The sequence below is a fragment of the Micromesistius poutassou genome, assembly GCF_964030765.1.
Source record: "Micromesistius poutassou genome assembly, chromosome: 4".
NCBI classification, from domain to species: domain Eukaryota; kingdom Metazoa; phylum Chordata; class Actinopteri; order Gadiformes; family Gadidae; genus Micromesistius; species Micromesistius poutassou.
The window spans coordinates 19,331,950-19,349,560 of NC_140274.1; the positions used below are offsets into that span (position 1 = coordinate 19,331,950).

At 54.2% G+C, this 17,611-nt stretch overlaps 2 protein-coding genes across 2 annotated transcripts; one reads left to right on the forward strand and one right to left on the reverse strand.

The window, feature by feature from the left end:
• Window positions 1–917: 917 nt before the first annotated feature.
• rtn2a (reticulon 2a) lies at window positions 918–10,914 on the reverse strand (the record flags this gene model as incomplete). Its single annotated transcript, XM_084466400.1, has 11 exons — window positions 918–1,718; window positions 1,853–1,911; window positions 2,032–2,078; window positions 2,259–2,328; window positions 3,234–3,372; window positions 3,994–4,201; window positions 7,586–7,741; window positions 8,036–8,239; window positions 8,421–8,885; window positions 9,767–9,820; window positions 10,884–10,914. 11 exons carry the CDS (start codon window positions 10,912–10,914, stop codon window positions 1,643–1,645), a joined length of 1,509 nt encoding a protein of 502 aa, XP_084322526.1. The 3' UTR covers window positions 918–1,642.
• A 1,524-nt stretch (window positions 10,915–12,438) lies between these two features.
• ppm1na (protein phosphatase, Mg2+/Mn2+ dependent, 1Na (putative)) lies at window positions 12,439–16,384 on the forward strand (the record flags this gene model as incomplete). Its single annotated transcript, XM_084466401.1, has 6 exons — window positions 12,439–12,844; window positions 13,409–13,983; window positions 15,081–15,198; window positions 15,596–15,710; window positions 15,813–15,876; window positions 16,316–16,384. The coding sequence occupies 6 exons, from the start codon at window positions 12,439–12,441 to the stop codon at window positions 16,382–16,384; spliced, it is 1,347 nt and encodes a 448-aa protein (XP_084322527.1).
• Between the last annotated feature and the right edge of the window lie 1,227 nt (window positions 16,385–17,611).

A 17,611-nucleotide genomic window follows, 5' to 3' on the forward strand; every position in this document is an offset into this window, starting at 1 on the left:
TTACATTAGGGTTGTGTCCTCTGTTACATTAGGTCTGTGTCTTCTGTTACATTAGGTCTGTGTCTTCTGTTACATTAGGTCTGTGTCCTCTGTTACATTAGGTCTGTGTCCTCTGTTACATTAGGTCTGTGTCTTACATTAGGGTTGTGTCTTCTGTTACATTAGGGTTGTGTCCTCTGTTACATTAGGTCTGTGTCTTCACTGTAGAAAACAGGCAAAAATTGTAAGCCATGACAACATCAGACGCAGAGAGGAGAGTGGTTCAACAGCCACAGAGCTGCGGCCAGGGCCGCCTGTGATTGGCCGATTCTCCCCGATAAATCTCCCATTCATAAAAGTGGTACACTTGTTCTCCTTTAACCATCACTATCAGTCCATATCCAGGAGCACTGATCCCAAAAGAGGTGCAGTGGAAAGTACAAAACAGATCCCAGTAAGGGGGGGGGGGGGTGTCGCTATGGGAAGTGTGTGTGTGTGTGTGTGTGTGTGTGTGTCTGTGTTGGGGGGGGGGGGGGGGTGCTTATAGGACAGTTTCCTGTTACAGTGAAACCAGAACATGCGCTCTATTAGCTGGGTAAGAAAAGGCACCGACTGAATAGTTCTCACCCTCACACTCCTCCTTTAGAGCGAGACAACAGGGAGGAGGGGGGGGGGGGGGGGGGGTCATTCCCATCACTCCGTCTTTTGATGATACTTCATCGATAGTCACGGTGCTCAAAGCGAATATCACTGGATCTGACGCCACACTGTCATCCACCCCCCGTCCCCCCCCCCCCGTCCCCCTGATGGGGGCTCTCCTCCACCTCTTGGGTGGTGCCGTCACATCTACCGCCTCCATCGCTGCGGGCGGTGTGGTGAAATGAATGAATGAATGAATGAATGAATGAGGCTCAGACAGGAAGGACAAGGCGAGGGGGCTGGGTGCTCAGAGCGAGATGGGCTTTAATAGCGTGCGTGTATAACAGTGGATAATCACAAATCTCTCGTTCTCTAAAAGGATTTCTCGTTCACACACACACACACACACATTCTCCCAGACATACACATCGTAACACTCAGTTTCTGTATATACACAACGCGCACAGCCATGAAATGAACCCGTGTCCGGTCTGCGTGTCCTGCCGCTGGGGACGACCACCGCATTCGGGACGGAGGAGACACGGCCTTGTGGGATGTGATGACGATGATGTCATTCTGTAGGGTGACCTCTGGGTGTCTGTCTCACGACCATAAATACCCCCCCGCCCCCCTACCCCCCCAAGTGTGGCTTTATTTCATTGGACCAGCAGCTGTCCGTCACGCGTCCTCGGAGTCTTTTCTTAAGACGGGTTCTGTTCTCTGGTCTCCCCGGGAAAGCCCGGGATTGTCTCCGAATGCCGGGTAACAGCAGCACACGCCGTCCCCTTAAGACCCCCCAAACCAGACCCTACACCCCCCCCCCCCCCCCCATCAGCACACAGGGTTACCCTGGTCCCCGTCCCGGGACCCTCCCCTGTATGACCCCCCCCCCTTGCCCCCTCTGAGCACAGACTGCTGGGTAAGACATCTGAGTGACAGCCTGTAACTCCACATTGTTTCCTCTCCATTCCACACTCGTTTTTTTTTTTGTCTGTGTTTTTCTTTATATTTGAGTCGTTTTGTGTCACTGGGCCTTGGGTTTGGCGCCACCTGGTGTCGGGTCCGGGGTCGGCCCCCCGCCTTGGAGAATTCTGTGCACACTGGAAAAGAGGAGACGTGAAACACGGTGAGTTAGAAGTGTTGAACGGGTGAATATCTAAAGTGAACCATGTGGCCTGACAGGAAGGACTTCCCGTCGGCGCTGTGTTCTGCCAGCGGGGGGCGCCCTACTCACATGTCCTTCACGTTGTCCACGTGTGCCTGGATCTTCGCAACGACGCTATCAACCTGCTCCTGAAATATTCAGGAGCAGACAGACACTTAGGAGGCAGAACCAACCAACAGCGTGTGCCAGAGCCTGCAAGGCCGTGGTGCGTGTAGCGTGTGTTCATGAATCAGGGGGGGAGGAGTTACCTGACGCTGCTGGTACAAAAGTGGCAGAGAGAAAATAGCGATCACACCTGAGGAGACAGAGAGAGAGAGAAGGTGTTAGCCATGTCTGAGATGGTGAACACTACGGAGATGGTGAACACTACCACCACTACTATACCACCACCCCTACTACACCACCACCACCACTACTACACCACCACCACCACCACTACACCACCTAACAGGAGGTTCGGGGTTCCGCGTCTCACCGATGATGAAGACGGTGAGGCCGTTGAAGATCTTCCCCAGGAACGTCGCCAGGTACAGCAGGACCAGGAACTGGGGACAGGAAGACCAGCAGTCAGCAGGGTTAAGCTTCAGAGCTAGCTCAGGGTTAGCTCTAGGGCTAGGTACGGGTTAGCTCTAGAGCTAGGTAGGGGTTAGCTTCAGAGCTAGGTCAGGGTTCGCTTCAGAGCTAGGTAAGGGTTAGCTTCAGAGCTAGGCCATGGTTAGCTCTAGGTTCTCTTTTGGTTTCGACCAGTGTCTTGTCATGATGTACTGAGCCTTCAATAGAAAGACTTTAGCCTGTATTAAAGGCGTTATATTTAAAGGCGTGGTCGACCCCGGGCAGACTGGCTGGTGGCAGGCTGGCTGGTGGCAGGCTGGCTGTGGCATCTCCACCTTAAAACCAGTCGACCCTTTAGCGGGTGGCGGTGCGGGGGTGAAACAGGACACCCTGCCCGGGGGACATGCCGTCTCGGTCAGGGTTGAGAGGGCTTAGCGGCCCCCCGGTCGGGTGGTCAACCAACTAACGGGTTCTCCACTGGCCCCCTCCCCTCTAGGGGGGGACGGGGGACGGGGGAAGGGGGACGGACGGCGACGGAGGACCGGGACCGAGAGACACCACCCACACATCAACCCTCTTTCATGGGACATGGAGGGAGAGGCCGTCCCATCCTGATCTAAAATGACGAGGGGATGTTGTCAATGGAAATTAATGAGGTGGTTGGCATGGTAACAGATGGTTAAGTGTTAAGAGACAGGGAGAGGGAGAGGGAGTCTGAAAACAATAATAGGCCGATGTCCTTTTAAGCGTATCTAGTATTTATGGATCCATGAACCATGAGTAAAAAATAACACACACACACACACACACACACACACACACACACACACACACACACACACACACACACACACACACACACACACACACACACACACACACACACACACACACACACCTTGAGGGAGTCGATGAGGTTGGCGACAAAGACGAGTTTCTTCAGGGTATCCAACGCGGTCATCGCTATGACGATGGCCTTCTGCACAGCCTTCTCGACTGGCTCTCCACTCAGACCAATGTCAAGGTCCAGGTACTTCCTGCGGACAGACCCACGGTTAAGTGGAGGCCATAAGGTAATTGATACATGTAGTGGAGGCCTATAGGAACTAGATACATTAGGTGGAGGCCCTCCAGGAACTCGATACATTAGGTGGAGGCCTATAGGTACTTGATACATGTAGTGGAGGCCTATAGGTACTTGATGCATGTAGTGGAGGCCTATAGGTACTTGATGCATGTAGTGGAGGCCTATAGGTACTTGATACATTAGGTTGAGGCCTATATGTACTTGATACATGTAGTGGAGGCCTATAGGTACTTGATACATTAGGTTGAGGCCTATATGTACTTGATACATTAGGTGGAGGCCTATAGATGGAGGCCTATCGGTACTAGATACACTAGGTGGAGGCCTATCGGTACTAGATACATTAGTGGAGGCCTATATGTATTAGATACATTAGTGGAGGCCTATAGGTACTTGATACATGTAGTGGAGGCCTATAGGTACTAGATACATTAGTGGAGGCCTATAGGTACTTGATACATTAGGTGGAGGCCTATAGGTACTTGATACATTAGGTGGAGGCCTATAGGTACTTGATACATGTAGTGGAGGCCATAAGGTACTAGATACATTAGTGGAGGCCATAAGTTACTTGAAGGGGTGCTCCCCATCAGCCCAGTTGAGGATGTGGAGGGTCTTGTAGTAGACGCGCACGGCGATGGCGAAGCAGACGACGGCGAGCGAGAGGGTGGAGACCACGGTGATGATGCTGAGCTGGAACAGGGACAGCAGGACCACCACCAGCCCTGTCAGCACCATGCCCGACCGCTCAGTGTCCTTCCAATAGATCAGATCCATCACTGGGGAGGGGGGGGTGGAGGGGGGGAGGTTAGAAGGACGATAAAGAGAGAACACACAGAGAGACAAGAAGAGTGACAAGGAGAGAGAGAGAGAGAGAGAGAGAGAGAGAGAGAGAGAGAGACACACACACACACAGACAGAGACCCCCCCCCCCCCCACACACACACACACAGAGGGAGGGATAGATAGACACAGTGAGACAGACAGACAGACAGACACAGAGAGACAGACCGACAGACAGACAGGCTCACTCAGGGATCTGGGTGGAGATGCTATACATAGCCTCTTACGTGAAAGAAAGAAAGCTGGAAGGAGGAGGAGCTAAGAGAGAAAGAGGGCGTGTCTCTGCTGGCACCTGCTGACAGACATCAGGACAACCCCCCCCTCGTCCACAACCTGTTGGTGTCTTTCTGTTGCCTGGGAAACAGACACCACGTCCACCAAGGCTGCATTCCAACGTATGACTGACTCAATTGATATGTACAATATGTGACTCACACACACACACACACACACACACTGATATATTATTTAGATATTTGACAATCTATAGGTCACTTCCGTTCCATTACTGGGATGGATAGGTTCTACTGGAGTATCATTAGTGAACCATTAATCAGAGGACGTCATGTGACTCGGATAACGAGGCTATTGAGCGAGCCTCCACAAAACAGAGCCTCTACAAAACAGAGCCTCTACAAAACAGAGCCTCTACAAAACAGATCCTCCACAAAACAGATCCTCCACAAAACAGAGCCTCTACAGAACAGAGCCTCTAAAAAACAGCCTCTACAAAACAGCCTCCACAAAACAGAGCCTCTACAGAACAGAGCCTCTACAGAACAGAGCCTCTACAGAACAGAGCCTCTACAAAACAGAGCCTCTACAAAACAGAGCCTCTACAAAACAGCCTCTACAGAATAGAGCCTCTACAGAACAGTAGGGGTGAGAAAAATAATTGATTCCTCGATGCATCGCGATTCTCTCTAGAACGATTCCGTCTCAATGCAGAAAAATTAATAATCTGAAACAAATTTTATAAAAAAAAAAAAAAAAAATTGTTCGCCTGCTGCAGAGCGCTACAGAAAACTCCTTTCTGCCTGCGGGTTCTCTGCGCAGAGAACTGACTTTATCTAATATAAAATATTAGATAAGGTAATTCATCTGTTGATTGTCTTTAATGATCATCATACAAGTAGCAAGTGATTAGCAAACTCTGAGTAGCAAACTCAGATGTGTATATATATTTTAGAAAATCCTGCATGGAAATGTCCATAAAAAAAATTGTTGCATCGAGATGCATCGATAATCGTTTTAGAATCGAATCGTTGACCTTTGAATCGGAATAGAATCGAATCGTGAGGTGCCAAGAGATTCCCACCCCTACAAAACATTGCCTCTACAAAACAGAGCCTCTACAAAATAGCCTCTACAAAATAGCCTCTACCAAACACCAGGAACGACAGGTCGCTGCCAGCAGAGGACTGCGGTTATACTGATGCTGACGCACAAGATTCCTGCACACACACACCTGTCCACTGTCACCACAGAATGACCCGGCAGGACCGACCCAGCCCGGTTGTCCTGGGTTGTCCTCTACTGTCCGCGTTTCATTTTAAAGATTTTTAAGCACAAAACAAGAGCGAGCAAATCCCCGGAAGCCCAGCGGTGGATGAGAAGGGTCCCACCTCATGACCTTCCAGACACAGCAGGAGGTCTGGAGACCAGGAACTGACCGAAGAGGCCCTGGAATGGAGTGAATATCCTCTAGTCTGCAGACCACTCGTCCCCATCTCACTTTAGAAAGGAGTTCATCGCTGGGGCGATAGTGATCCGAGTACTATAGTTACTATAGCCGGAAGCACAGTAAGGTTAAGTACAAAACTTACAAGCTGGATTAAATAGAGCATAGAACTACATTATATAGATATATACACTGCATCAAATGAATGATAGTTTAATCTACCGACTAATTTGGCTGAACTAGATTGGGGTATTCTTCAGTACCGCCATCTCAGAACCACAGCCTCTCCAGACCACGACGTGAGGCGTACACATGACTTATCGCCGCTGCTCTGATGGACCCTGGCCAGCTGTACAGACGGACCCCCGGAAATAGTGAGGAACTCGCTGTGATGAAACATGACCTCAACACACCGAGAACACGCCGGCTATGTGGAACACAAGGAGGGGCCACGCACAGCCCCTCAGCTAAACACCAACCAAGATAGTACTGGGAATAAGCTTCTGTGGAGAGAGAGAGAGAGAGAGAGAGCGAGAGAGACAGGAGTTTTCAATAAAAGAACCCAGAGATGATCTCCTGTTCTCGGGCTGAAACTCAGGGAAACTCTTCCAGTTTGGACGGTTCTGAGACGAGGACTGAACAGGGTCTCTGTCCCGCTGCCCTGCTCTCGTGTCGGCTGCCCAGGACCCTCGCACGGTCCGCCTTCTGCCCAGAGAGTACAGTCCGCTAGGCAGCTGTCGCACAACCCCAAAGCATCCCCCCAACGCTCCGTCTGTAGAGACAGCACCGTCCTGTCCCCTGTTGGATCTGTTGGAGGTCTGTGTCCCCATGTTGGAGGTGTCTCTGTTGGTGGTCTCTCTCCCCTGTGGTCTCTGTCCCCTGGTGGAGGTCTGGCTCACCTTTGCTGGCCATGCTGGTGCCTGTGTGCTGCTGTCCCTCCTGGGTCTCTGTGCCTCTGCCTCCTGTCCTCCTGCTCCAGAGCGCCAGGCTGTTTTAGTCCCTGCAGCGTCAGCAGCCCCCACGACCGCTCCCAAAATACTCTGCTCCACGCCCCGCCCCCCCTGCAGACCCTGCATAACCCCCCCTGCAGACCCTGTAGACCCCCACCAGGACCCTTAGACCCAACCCCAGGACCCTGCAGACCCCCCCCCCCCCCCCAAGGACCCACTAGAACCCCCTAGGACCCCTAGGACCCCCCTCCCCAGGACCTTGTAGACCCCCCCAGGACCTGTTCTAAGGTAGGCTTGTTTCTAAGGTCGTCTAGTCAGAGCTCTCCCACTCTGTCCCTGGTGAGAAGATAGATTATTAATGAGCTAATGATTAATTAACAACTCTGACCAACACTTGACCTGGTACCAGAAGACGAGACCTTGAGGTGGACTCTGACCAACATTCAGCAGTGCATCATGTAAATGTCGCCTTCAGGTGGTTAAGGAAGGCGATCTGACTCCTGTCAGCGGGCCCCGGCCCACATCAATCACATACTCCATGGCGATGTCCCGCGACCATAGCCTAAAAATACCAGCTTCTATTCTGAGGCATGTTCCACTCCATCAATAACAAACGGCAAAAAGGCTCAATATCCCACTTCCTCTCTCCTCCTCCTCCTCCTCTCTCTCTCTCTCTGGGTCTCCCCTACCCTCCCCCAGTCTCACGTTAAGCTCCAACAAAGGAGTGTCACCAATGACAACAGGAACCCACAACTCTTCATCTTCATAACATGAGCTGAACGCTGGGAGCGGTTCTGGTTCTCGGTTCTCCACGGCCTCCAGTGGGTCCATCTCTCCGGACCGCCCTGGAGTCAGGGTCCCACCCTGGAGGAAGGGGTCTATGGACCACCCTGGAGGAAGGGCGTATCCTCTGATCCGCTGATGCTCCGGATGGGAGACAGTCTTTGTTTCAGCGCTATTGATTATGGGATGGATTGTCAGCCTCATGCCAAGGACACAGAGAGGGGGGGAGGGGGCGACGGGGTATGTGCACACAGAGAGCCCTGAGGAACCCTCCTCAGACAGAACCCTCCTCAGACAGAACGACAGACAGAGCCAGAACCAGCACCACAGCAGGACGGTGGGGAAGGGGGTCCTACCTGCCTCCTGGAAGCATATGGCTTGTTCCTTCGACAGGCCGAGGGCTGAGAACCAGTGGAGGCTGGCCAGGTGTTCCTGAGTGGGCCCCCGGGAGCCGGCCGCCGCCTCCGCTCCGTGCGCGCCTGGAGGACCCACACAGGTGAGCAGCTTCACCGAGATGGTCTCCATGGCGACAGCTGGCTGCGGTCGGTGGGGCGACGGGTCTGGGAAACAGGAAGATGTGTCATCGTCACGGTGACGGCCCCCCTGCCCGGAGAGCCGATGATGTAAGGATGACACACCGCCTGTAGCTGTCTGACTCACCCGGCGGGCTCCGTGGGGGGTCCGCCCCCCGCTGGGGGGAGGGGGAGGCGTGCGGGGGCAGGGGCGGGGGCGGGGGCGGGCCGCCCTCCGTCTCCCCTCTTTGGGTCCCGGGCCCGGCGCCCCCCTGCCGGGGGTCCGGGAGGTGGGGCGGCCCTGCCGGGGGCTGGCCGTCTCCCTCCGCCCGGGTCTCCCCCGTCTCCCCGCTTTCCTCCAGCCCCAGGAAGGCCTGCGGGTCCCAGTCCGGGTCGGGGGCGTCCAGCAGGGCCTCCAGGGTGTCGGCCCGCAGGAGCAGGGCGCGGCTGGCGCGGGGCGGGGTCCGGCGGCGGTCGCGGTGCCGCGAGGCGCCCGACGACTCCGCCTCGGCGATGGCGAAGTAGGAGAAGCTGAGCTCGTAGGAGTTCTGCCGGGGCGTCCCCCAGAGCGACGGGGAGGAGCCCAGCCCCTCGTCCTCCTCCTCTAGCTCCTCCTCCTCCTCCTCCAGCTCCTCGTCCTCGGACCAGTCCCGGGCCGTCTGGAGCGAGCACAGCTCCGACTCCTCGTTCCCACCTGGGGAGGGGGGCCCACGCACGCATCCGCACGCACGCACGCGCATCCACACGCACACATGCGCACACGCACACGCACACACACGCATCCACACGCACGCACACACACACACACACACACACACACGCACACGCGCATCCACATGCACGCACACACACACGCACGCATCCACACGCACGCACGCACGCACACACACACACACACGCATCCACAAGCACGCACACACACACACACACACACACACACACACACACACACGCAGCCACACGCACGCACGCACACACACACGCGCATCCACAAGCACGCACGCACACGCATCCACACACACACACACACAGGCAAACACACAGGCACGCACGCACACGCACGCACACGCAGCAACATGCATGCACACGCAGGCACACACACACACACACAAACACACTCACACGGAGGAGGAGAATCTTTAGACACACAACTGGTGCACTTCGGTGCTCCTGTAATTGAATAACAGGAGTCCAGTGAAAAGGCATCACTGCTGCTCCCAGTGTGAGGAGGAGCTAACGTTAGCCTAGCTTACGCTAAGCTAAGCTGTTTGATGGACGGTCTCCTCACACCAGGAGACACTGGAACGGGGGTTTGAGGAGGGGACATGGGAGGGGCGGCCCTTCTGGGAGACCAATCGATGGTTCTTTAAGCAGCAGGTTCTGCTGAAGGTAACATGACCCAGGGTCATCTGACAAAGCCCAGAGAGGTGCATTCTGGGTAGCGTCATCTGAAAGGGTCATGTTACGACCAAGGAAACCTGTCCCTCCATCACCGCATGAAGAGGTGAAGCTCAGGAGATCAACACTAGGAGGCAGCGGTATAATAAACGTCAACCTTTGTGTTACGGAACGTACCATCAGTGCAGGGGGGGGTGGAGTCCGGCGTGGAAGCCACTGAGCCGTATTCCTCTGGAAGAGACCAAATAGAAGAGAATAGTCCAGGACACAAACAACCACAGTACACAGTGCTTACTCGTCATGTTCTTCTACATATCACAGCCTTATGTTCCACTACGACTACTGTAGGATGTAACATAGTCCGGCTATCATCCTCATTGGGCTGCTCCATAACAACTGAGCAATACTAAAGTCAGTGCTCATTCACTCCCTCAGCCGTCATCCATCGAGGCTGCGACTAACCCTCTAGCCCCTTGTTGTTCACAGCTCCTCACAACCGGAATAACATTCAGAGGGTCCGTTAAGGAGGCTACAGCTCATTCCTCGTCGGCTGGGTATGCTTCATAACATTCCGAGTAAGCCTCCCTCATGCAGGCCTTAACACACACACCAGATCCGCTGGCTGAGATCAGCCAACACGCTCGTCTCAAACACAACGTCCCCACACTCCCTCTCACAGAGAACCAACGAGGTGACTTAATACTGTACACCCAGGATGGTCCGAAACGCCATCATGTAGCCTCCTGCCTGTAAACATGCTAACACACACACACACACACACACACACAGGGGAGACAACACAAGCACGGACCCACCCAAGACATCATCAAATCAGTCCAGCGGCCATGCGTTAAGGAAGGTGCAGCAGGAGGAAGAGGAGCAGAGAGGAGAGAGGAGAGAGCAGAGAGGAGAAAGGAGAGAAGCAGAGAGGAGAGAAACAGAAAGGAGAGAGCAGATAGGAGAAAGGAGAGAAGCAGAGAGGAGAGAAGCAGAGAGGATAGAGGAGGACGAGAGCGGAGAGGAGGAGCAGAGAAGAGGACGAGAGAGGAGCAGAGAGGAGGAGCAGAGAGGAGGACGAGAGAGGAGGACGAGAGAGGAGGAGAGAGGAGGAGCAGAGAGGAGGAGCCAGCTGCGCTGTGGTTAAGGATGCTGAGCAGCGCCACAAACAGGGAGATGCTGAGCAGACACATCTACAAACGCCGGACACTCGGGCAGACCAACATGCAGACAGACATGCAGACAGACATGCAGCGCTGTGGAGGACCCCGGCGAGGCGGGATAAGAGCAGACTCACGGCACTGGGAGAATCCTAAAACCTGGCCCATGCTCCATCAAGGCATTGCTCCAAAGCCCCCTCGTCCACTTCCTCTGACGCCGCGCTCCACCTCTGCTTCTCTCCCTCCCTCCCTCTCTCTCTCCTCCCTCCATTCTCTCTTTCTCTACTGCGCAGCTTCCTCCCTGCCTCTCACTCGCTGACTGGCCGGCTCAGCCCCTCCCTGCCTCTCTCCTCCTCCCTCCTCTCCCCCTACTCTCTCTCGCTCTCATGTTTCCTCTCATCAACCATCTACTGATCAGGACTGCAGGACGGTATACCAGTTTGTGTATATGTGTGCGTGCAGGCACGTGTGTGTGTGTGCGCGCGCGTGTGCGTGTGTGTGTGTGTAGTGATATCCTGATCAATATGCATTATGTCTGTGTCTCATTAAATCCTTTAATGTGAGATGGAGGAAAAAGGAAAAAGGCATTTCTGTCATTTCTATGATTGCTTTCTGCCCTGTTTGGCTAAACATCTGACCACAGATGTCTGTTTGTCAGCGTGCACGGTGGACAGAAGCCCCGCCCAGGTATACACTCCAGTTCACCGATGCTCAACAATCATGGGTTCTGTGGTGTATATTCAATACATGATGAGGGAGACAATATAGCTGTACCTTCCAGACAAGACTACCCCACACAGAGGTTTTGAATTGATTCCACTTGATTCAGGGAACAATAGAGCAAGAGGCTGAAGGCAACCCATGTATAATACATGAGCCAGGCTGATAGAGGTAATGCTGGGGCTCGCACACTAGAGGGCAGTGTTGCAGATCATGTTGATGTTGTGAGATTAACATCATTTAAACTCCAGCAAGTTAGTGTGCCATTAGAACATATTTTCCCTCTCTCTGACAAAGAGAAACAGGGTTTATAAACTATTGTTTTGAATCTCACAAATTAAGTATTTAGTTGGTCACCACTGTGTCATTCTACCACACACACACACACACTTGTGATCATTCATTAACACTTTAAACAGGTCATGTCAATTGAACCTGGATACCTGGAAAGGAGGAAGGGAGGGAGGGAGGGGGGAGATAAAGAGGAGGCAGAGAGAGATAGAGATTAATCAGGTGTGTAATGAGGCTGCAGAGGGTGACGGTGGACAAAATGGGCGGAGCCGTGGTCGAGGGGATAAGCCAACAGAAACAGATGGACTAACATCGCAGACGGGGAGAGAGACGGGAGAGAGACGGAGAGCGCTACAGACCTTCACAACAGAATGCCAAGACGACCTGAAGACAAGCAGACCAGCCCCAATAGGACCCCCATGCCCTCCTCCTGAAGCCCGGCAGAACAGGCCCCAGAAGGACCCCCATGCCCTCAGTCCCCGCCGCTGCGGCCCAGAGTCCGTCATCTAGATAACACCAGTTCCAGTGCTCCGTCTCCGGTCTCCTGACCCCCTGCTGCTGCGCGCCGCGGCCCTGGACCTGTTGAGGAAGACGCAGGGCAGCAGGCGGGGCGGGGCCAGGAAGAGGCGGGGGGGTCCCCGCAGCTCCGGTAAGAGGCTTGAGAAGCGGCTCCGCGGCGCAATGCGGACCGCCCGTCGGGCCAGCAATGTGGAGGTGCCCTCCTTCCTGCGCCAGCTGGCGAAGGAGACCGAGAAGATGGTCACCTTCTTCTTCAAGGGGGGTCCGCGGGAGCGGGACGCGGGCGAGGACCCGGACTCGGACGGGGAGGAGGCGGCGCCCAGCCCCTACCTGGACCGGCCCATCCTGGAGAAGTGGGTGGCGGAGGGGGGGTGCCAGCAGGGGACCAGCTACGCCGTGGCCAGCATGCAGGGCTGGAGGAGCTCCATGGAGGACGCCCACACCTGCCTGCCCGCGCTCAAGGGCCCGCTGGCTGCCTGGAGCTACTACGCCGTGTTCGACGGCCACGCCGGCAGCTCCGTGGCGCAGTACTGCTCCAAGAACCTGCTGGACCACATCCTGGCCTCAGGTAGGTCACACACGCACAACCATATCTAGATAGATAGAGCTATAGACATAAATATCAAGGCAATAGAACTGAATTAGGTAACTTCTGTCTGATAAATACCACCTATCCAAACTTAAAAAGAAAAAAAAGAAAGGGATCTCATTGCAAAGATCATGTTTCATTCAAAAGTCTTCACATGGTTAGTTTTCTGCTAGCTAAACTGGCTTACAACTGACCACACCAGTGAACATGCCAAGTGTACTTTACATTACACTTGGTGGAGATGAACTGGTCTGTGACCATCGATAAAAACCCAAACTCCATTTAACCTCACCACGACCTCTAACCCCATCATGACCTGACCACTAACCCCATCATGACCTCTGACCTCTTACCTCTAACCCCATCCTGACCTCTGACCCCATCCCAACCTCTAACCTAATTACGACCTCTACCCTCGACCTCTAACCCCATCCCGACCTCTAACCCCATCACGACCTCTGACGTCAACCTGACCTCTAACCCCATCCCGACCTCTAACCTCGACCTCTAACTCCATCCTGACCTCTGACCCCTGCTCCCCAGGGGCCCTTAGGGCTGAGGAGGACCCCGAGGAGGTGAAGCAGGGGGTGGCCAGTGGCTTCCTGGCGCTGGACTCCCACATGCACCAGCTGACCCGGCAGGACGACTGGGAGCGCAGCGGCTCCACGGCAGCCGCCATTCTGGTCTCGCCGCACTACCTCTACTTCATCAACTGCGGCGACTCGCGCACGCTGCTGTGCCGCGACGGCGCCGTGGCGTTCTACACCGAGGACCACAAGCCCTGCAACCCGCGCGAGCGCGAGCGCATCCAGAACGCCGGCGGCTCCGTGATGCTGCAGCGCGTCAACGGGTCCCTGGCCGTGTCCCGGGCCCTGGGGGACTTCCCCTTCAAGGAGGTGGACTGGAGGCCCCAGACCGAGCAGCTGGTGTCCCCGGAGCCCGAGGTGTACGAGATGGAGCGCGCCGCCGACCGCGACGAGTTCCTGATCCTGGCCTGCGACGGCGTCTGGGACGCCATCGGCAACGAGGAGCTGTGCGCCTTCGTGAGGAGCCGGCTGCAGGTCTGCGACGACCTGAGGGAGATCTGCTGCCAGGTCCTGGACCTCTGCCTCTACAAGGTGAGACTGGGTCCTGGACCTCTGCCTCTATAAGGTGAGACCTGGACCTCTGCCTCTACAAGGGGAGTCCTGGACCTCTGCCTCTACAAGGTGAGACCTGGACCTCTGCCTCTACAAGGGGAGTCCTGGACCTCTGCCTCTACAAGGGGAGTCCTGGACCTCTGCCTCTACAAGGGGAGTGGACCTGGGTCGACACGGCTCTAGGCGTTCTGTCGTTTGGGTTCTGTTGCTGGGGAACCCCAACGGTATTCAGAGAACCTGAAGACGTGAGTCAGGATGGATCAGGGAAGGAGAATTTATGACGTGATCCATGACAATGTAATCAGGGGAGCTCCAGACAAATCTGAAGGAAAAGCTTCATGGCTGACACCACAAAGTGTGTGAAAAAGCCCCTGGAGGATTCTGGTTAACACTGAGGCGCTTTGTACTACTGCCCATCAACTACTACTACTACTACTACTACTAGAACATCATACTGTGATGAAAGGGTGTGTAGTTCAGTGTTTGGTAGTTGAGTCCTGCGGAGCTTCCTCCTGTCGTTCTGAGCTAGCACGGCTCAGCAGGACACTGGAGACACCTTCCAAGTCCCGGAGGATTTACGAACGAATGACGTCAAAGGAGGGCGGGTTGGGTGGGGGAAGGTGGAGGGACAGGGGTGGTGTTTTTTCCCAGGTGCTCCCCTGATTACGTTGCCTGGTAACCAGAGCCTGTCCAGCGGACCGGACCAGAGGAGAGGAGGTCTATAAATAGAAGACTTAGGGCCGACGGGGACGGGCAGCAGGGCTATGTAAGGGCCGGGATTAGGGATTAACACCGCAGACCCACAAGACAACTCACCAAGGCTTTAGAAGATGCAGGATGAAAACAAGAAGGATTAGATTATTCTACACATTGCTTCATGCAGAGTTACCTGAACACCAGCCAGGTGTCATCATTCACCCCCCCAATCACAATATGTTCTATATGTACTGTATATGTTTACCTATATTGAATGGCTACTCCGCCCCTTCGTCCCCAGACTCATCGTAAGAGTAGTGCATCTTCTGATTGTTATTGAGCCACCTTCCTGCTTTGTTTACCCCCCCCCCCATCCACAGGGGAGCCTGGACAACATGAGCATCATCCTGGTCTGTTTCCCTGGCGCCCCCAAGCTGTCCCAGAAGGCATTGCAGGAGGAGGCTGAGCTGGAGCAGCGGATCGACCTCAAAGTGGGGGGTGAGTTCCATTACCACTATAAAGGCTGGACTACACCCAAACACCATCTGTCCTCTGCACCACCTGCCTCATCCTGCACAGACCTCCAGGGGCTAACGGCTCAGAGCCGGGGCTCTGGTCGGGGCTGGTTTCCTGTTACGGAGATATTCTCCCGAAGCAAGCAGAATTAAATTTATACACGGGTCCGCCTTTGCACAGTTTACAGCGGCGGGCCAAGTTTGAACGCATACACGCCTCCAGCCTCATGATTGGTTGAGACAAACATGCAGCGTGCAGCAAGAAAGGGAAACTCCCCATTCACATTAAACCCGTCTGCCGTCACTAATCCTAAAGTCTGAGCTGTGAGACCTGATCTGAAACCTAATGACGTGACTATTGATCCGTTGATGTCTTTCAGAGATCATCGCGTTGATCAGGTCCAGAAACGAGGATCCTGACCTGCTGTACGTCATCAAGTTCCTGACGGCGGACAGCATGGAGGGGCTGCCTCCGGGGGGTGGGGTCATCAGCAAGTGAGCAGCACCTCACACCCCCCTCTGTTAGAGCGTAGTCAGCGAGGACTCACAGGGACCTGGACCAGCAGACCTGCGCTGTAACATGTGTTCTGTCTACAGGCGTGACTGCATCATCGCTGCCTACCAGAAGTACGTCCTGGCAGGGAAGACCCAGGAGCCAATGGTGAGCAACCCTCATGGAGATCTACATCTAGATCTCTACATCCAGGTCTAGATCTAGATGTAGAAAATCGACATCTACATGGGAGGAACTAGTGTGTTGGAAACCCCCGATGGCAGGAGCACAGTCTCATCATGAGCACTAGGATCTACATCTAGATCTAGATGTAGATGTTGATGTAGATGTAGATCTAGATGTAGATCCTAGTGCTCATGATGACACTTTGTGTGCTCCTGCCATCGGGGGTTTCCAACACATACACAGTTCCTCTCACCTCAGACAGATGTTATGAAGGAGAACCCAGTGCTGCTCACCAGTTAATGATGAAGGTCTGACTCCTCCTTTGACCGAATCAGGACGTCGTCCAGGAGGAACCAGAGAAAGACTCCAGCTCTAGTGAATGAGGACCTCACCCTGAGGACCTCCACCCTGGTCCTTTAAGGACCTCCACCCTGAGGACCTCCACTCTGAGGACCTCCACCCTGAGGACATCCAACCTGAGGACCTCTGAGGACATCCACCCTGAGGACCTCCACCCTCTGAGAACCTCCACCCTGATCCTCTGAGGACCTCCACCCTGATCCTCTGAGAACCTCCACCCTGAGAACCTCCACCCTCTGAGGACCTCCACCCTGATCCTCTGAGAACCTCCACCCTCTGAGGACCTCCACCCTCTGAGGACATTCACCCTGAGGACCTCCACCCTGATCCTCTGGGAACCTCCACCCTCTGAGGACCTCCACCCTCTGAGGACATTCACCCTGAGGACCTCCACCCTGATCCTCTGGGGACCTCCACCCTGAGGACCTCCACCCCCTGAGGACCTCCACCCTGGTCCTTTGACCGGGTCCTGGTCTGAGTCAGACCCTACGTCCTCAGCTCCACATTGAGGTCTGCTCAGAGAACCGTCCAAACACCTCCTGTTCAGAGTGGCTCAGAGTGGGTCACTTCCTGTTCAGAGGGGGCTCAGAGTGGGTCACTTCCTGTTCAGAGGGGCCCAGAGCGGGTCACTTCATGTTCACTTCACACGGAGCGTCTCCAGGAACCAATCACAGACTTCTTTTCTTGGTATAATAAAATAATTTAAATGATGTCTGACGTAGCGTTTTCTGTGCAGAGAACGAAACTAGACATATATTCATATTTTGCGGATCCTTTTTCCTATAGAAAGTCGATGTGTCAGTCGGACATGCTCTCTGACCAAGAGAAACTGGCTTCAATGCACTAGATTGGAATTGTTTTGAATCTCACAAATATGCAAGGAATTTCAGTTGGTCACTGTGTCGGTCTATGACAGACAGAGAGAGCGAGAGACAGGGGCAGAGAGAAAGAAACAGAGATAGACAGAGAGACACACCCACTGATGCAGCCATCATATTTGTCCAACAGATCAACAACAACATACTCAATATCTGTTAAAGGTCAGAGGTCACCGGTGCCCCAAATGTGCATTGCACGGCTAAACGTGTGACCTCTGACCGTGTGGGAAGGGAAGCCTGCTCTACCCTCAGTAGATGTTGTCCACACAGCCAGGTGTGAGAGCAGAGGTCTGGTATGGATGGAATGATGCAGACTTGAAGGACATTTACCGAGAGAGAGGGGGGGGGGGGGTTTCTAAGAAAAACACTTATAGCTAATTAGAGGTTCCCTTTAGCATTGTGGAGTATACTCGTCAACTCTGGAGCAACATATTGTTTGCTGTGCCATAGAAACTACATAGAAGTCTGATTAGTGCAGC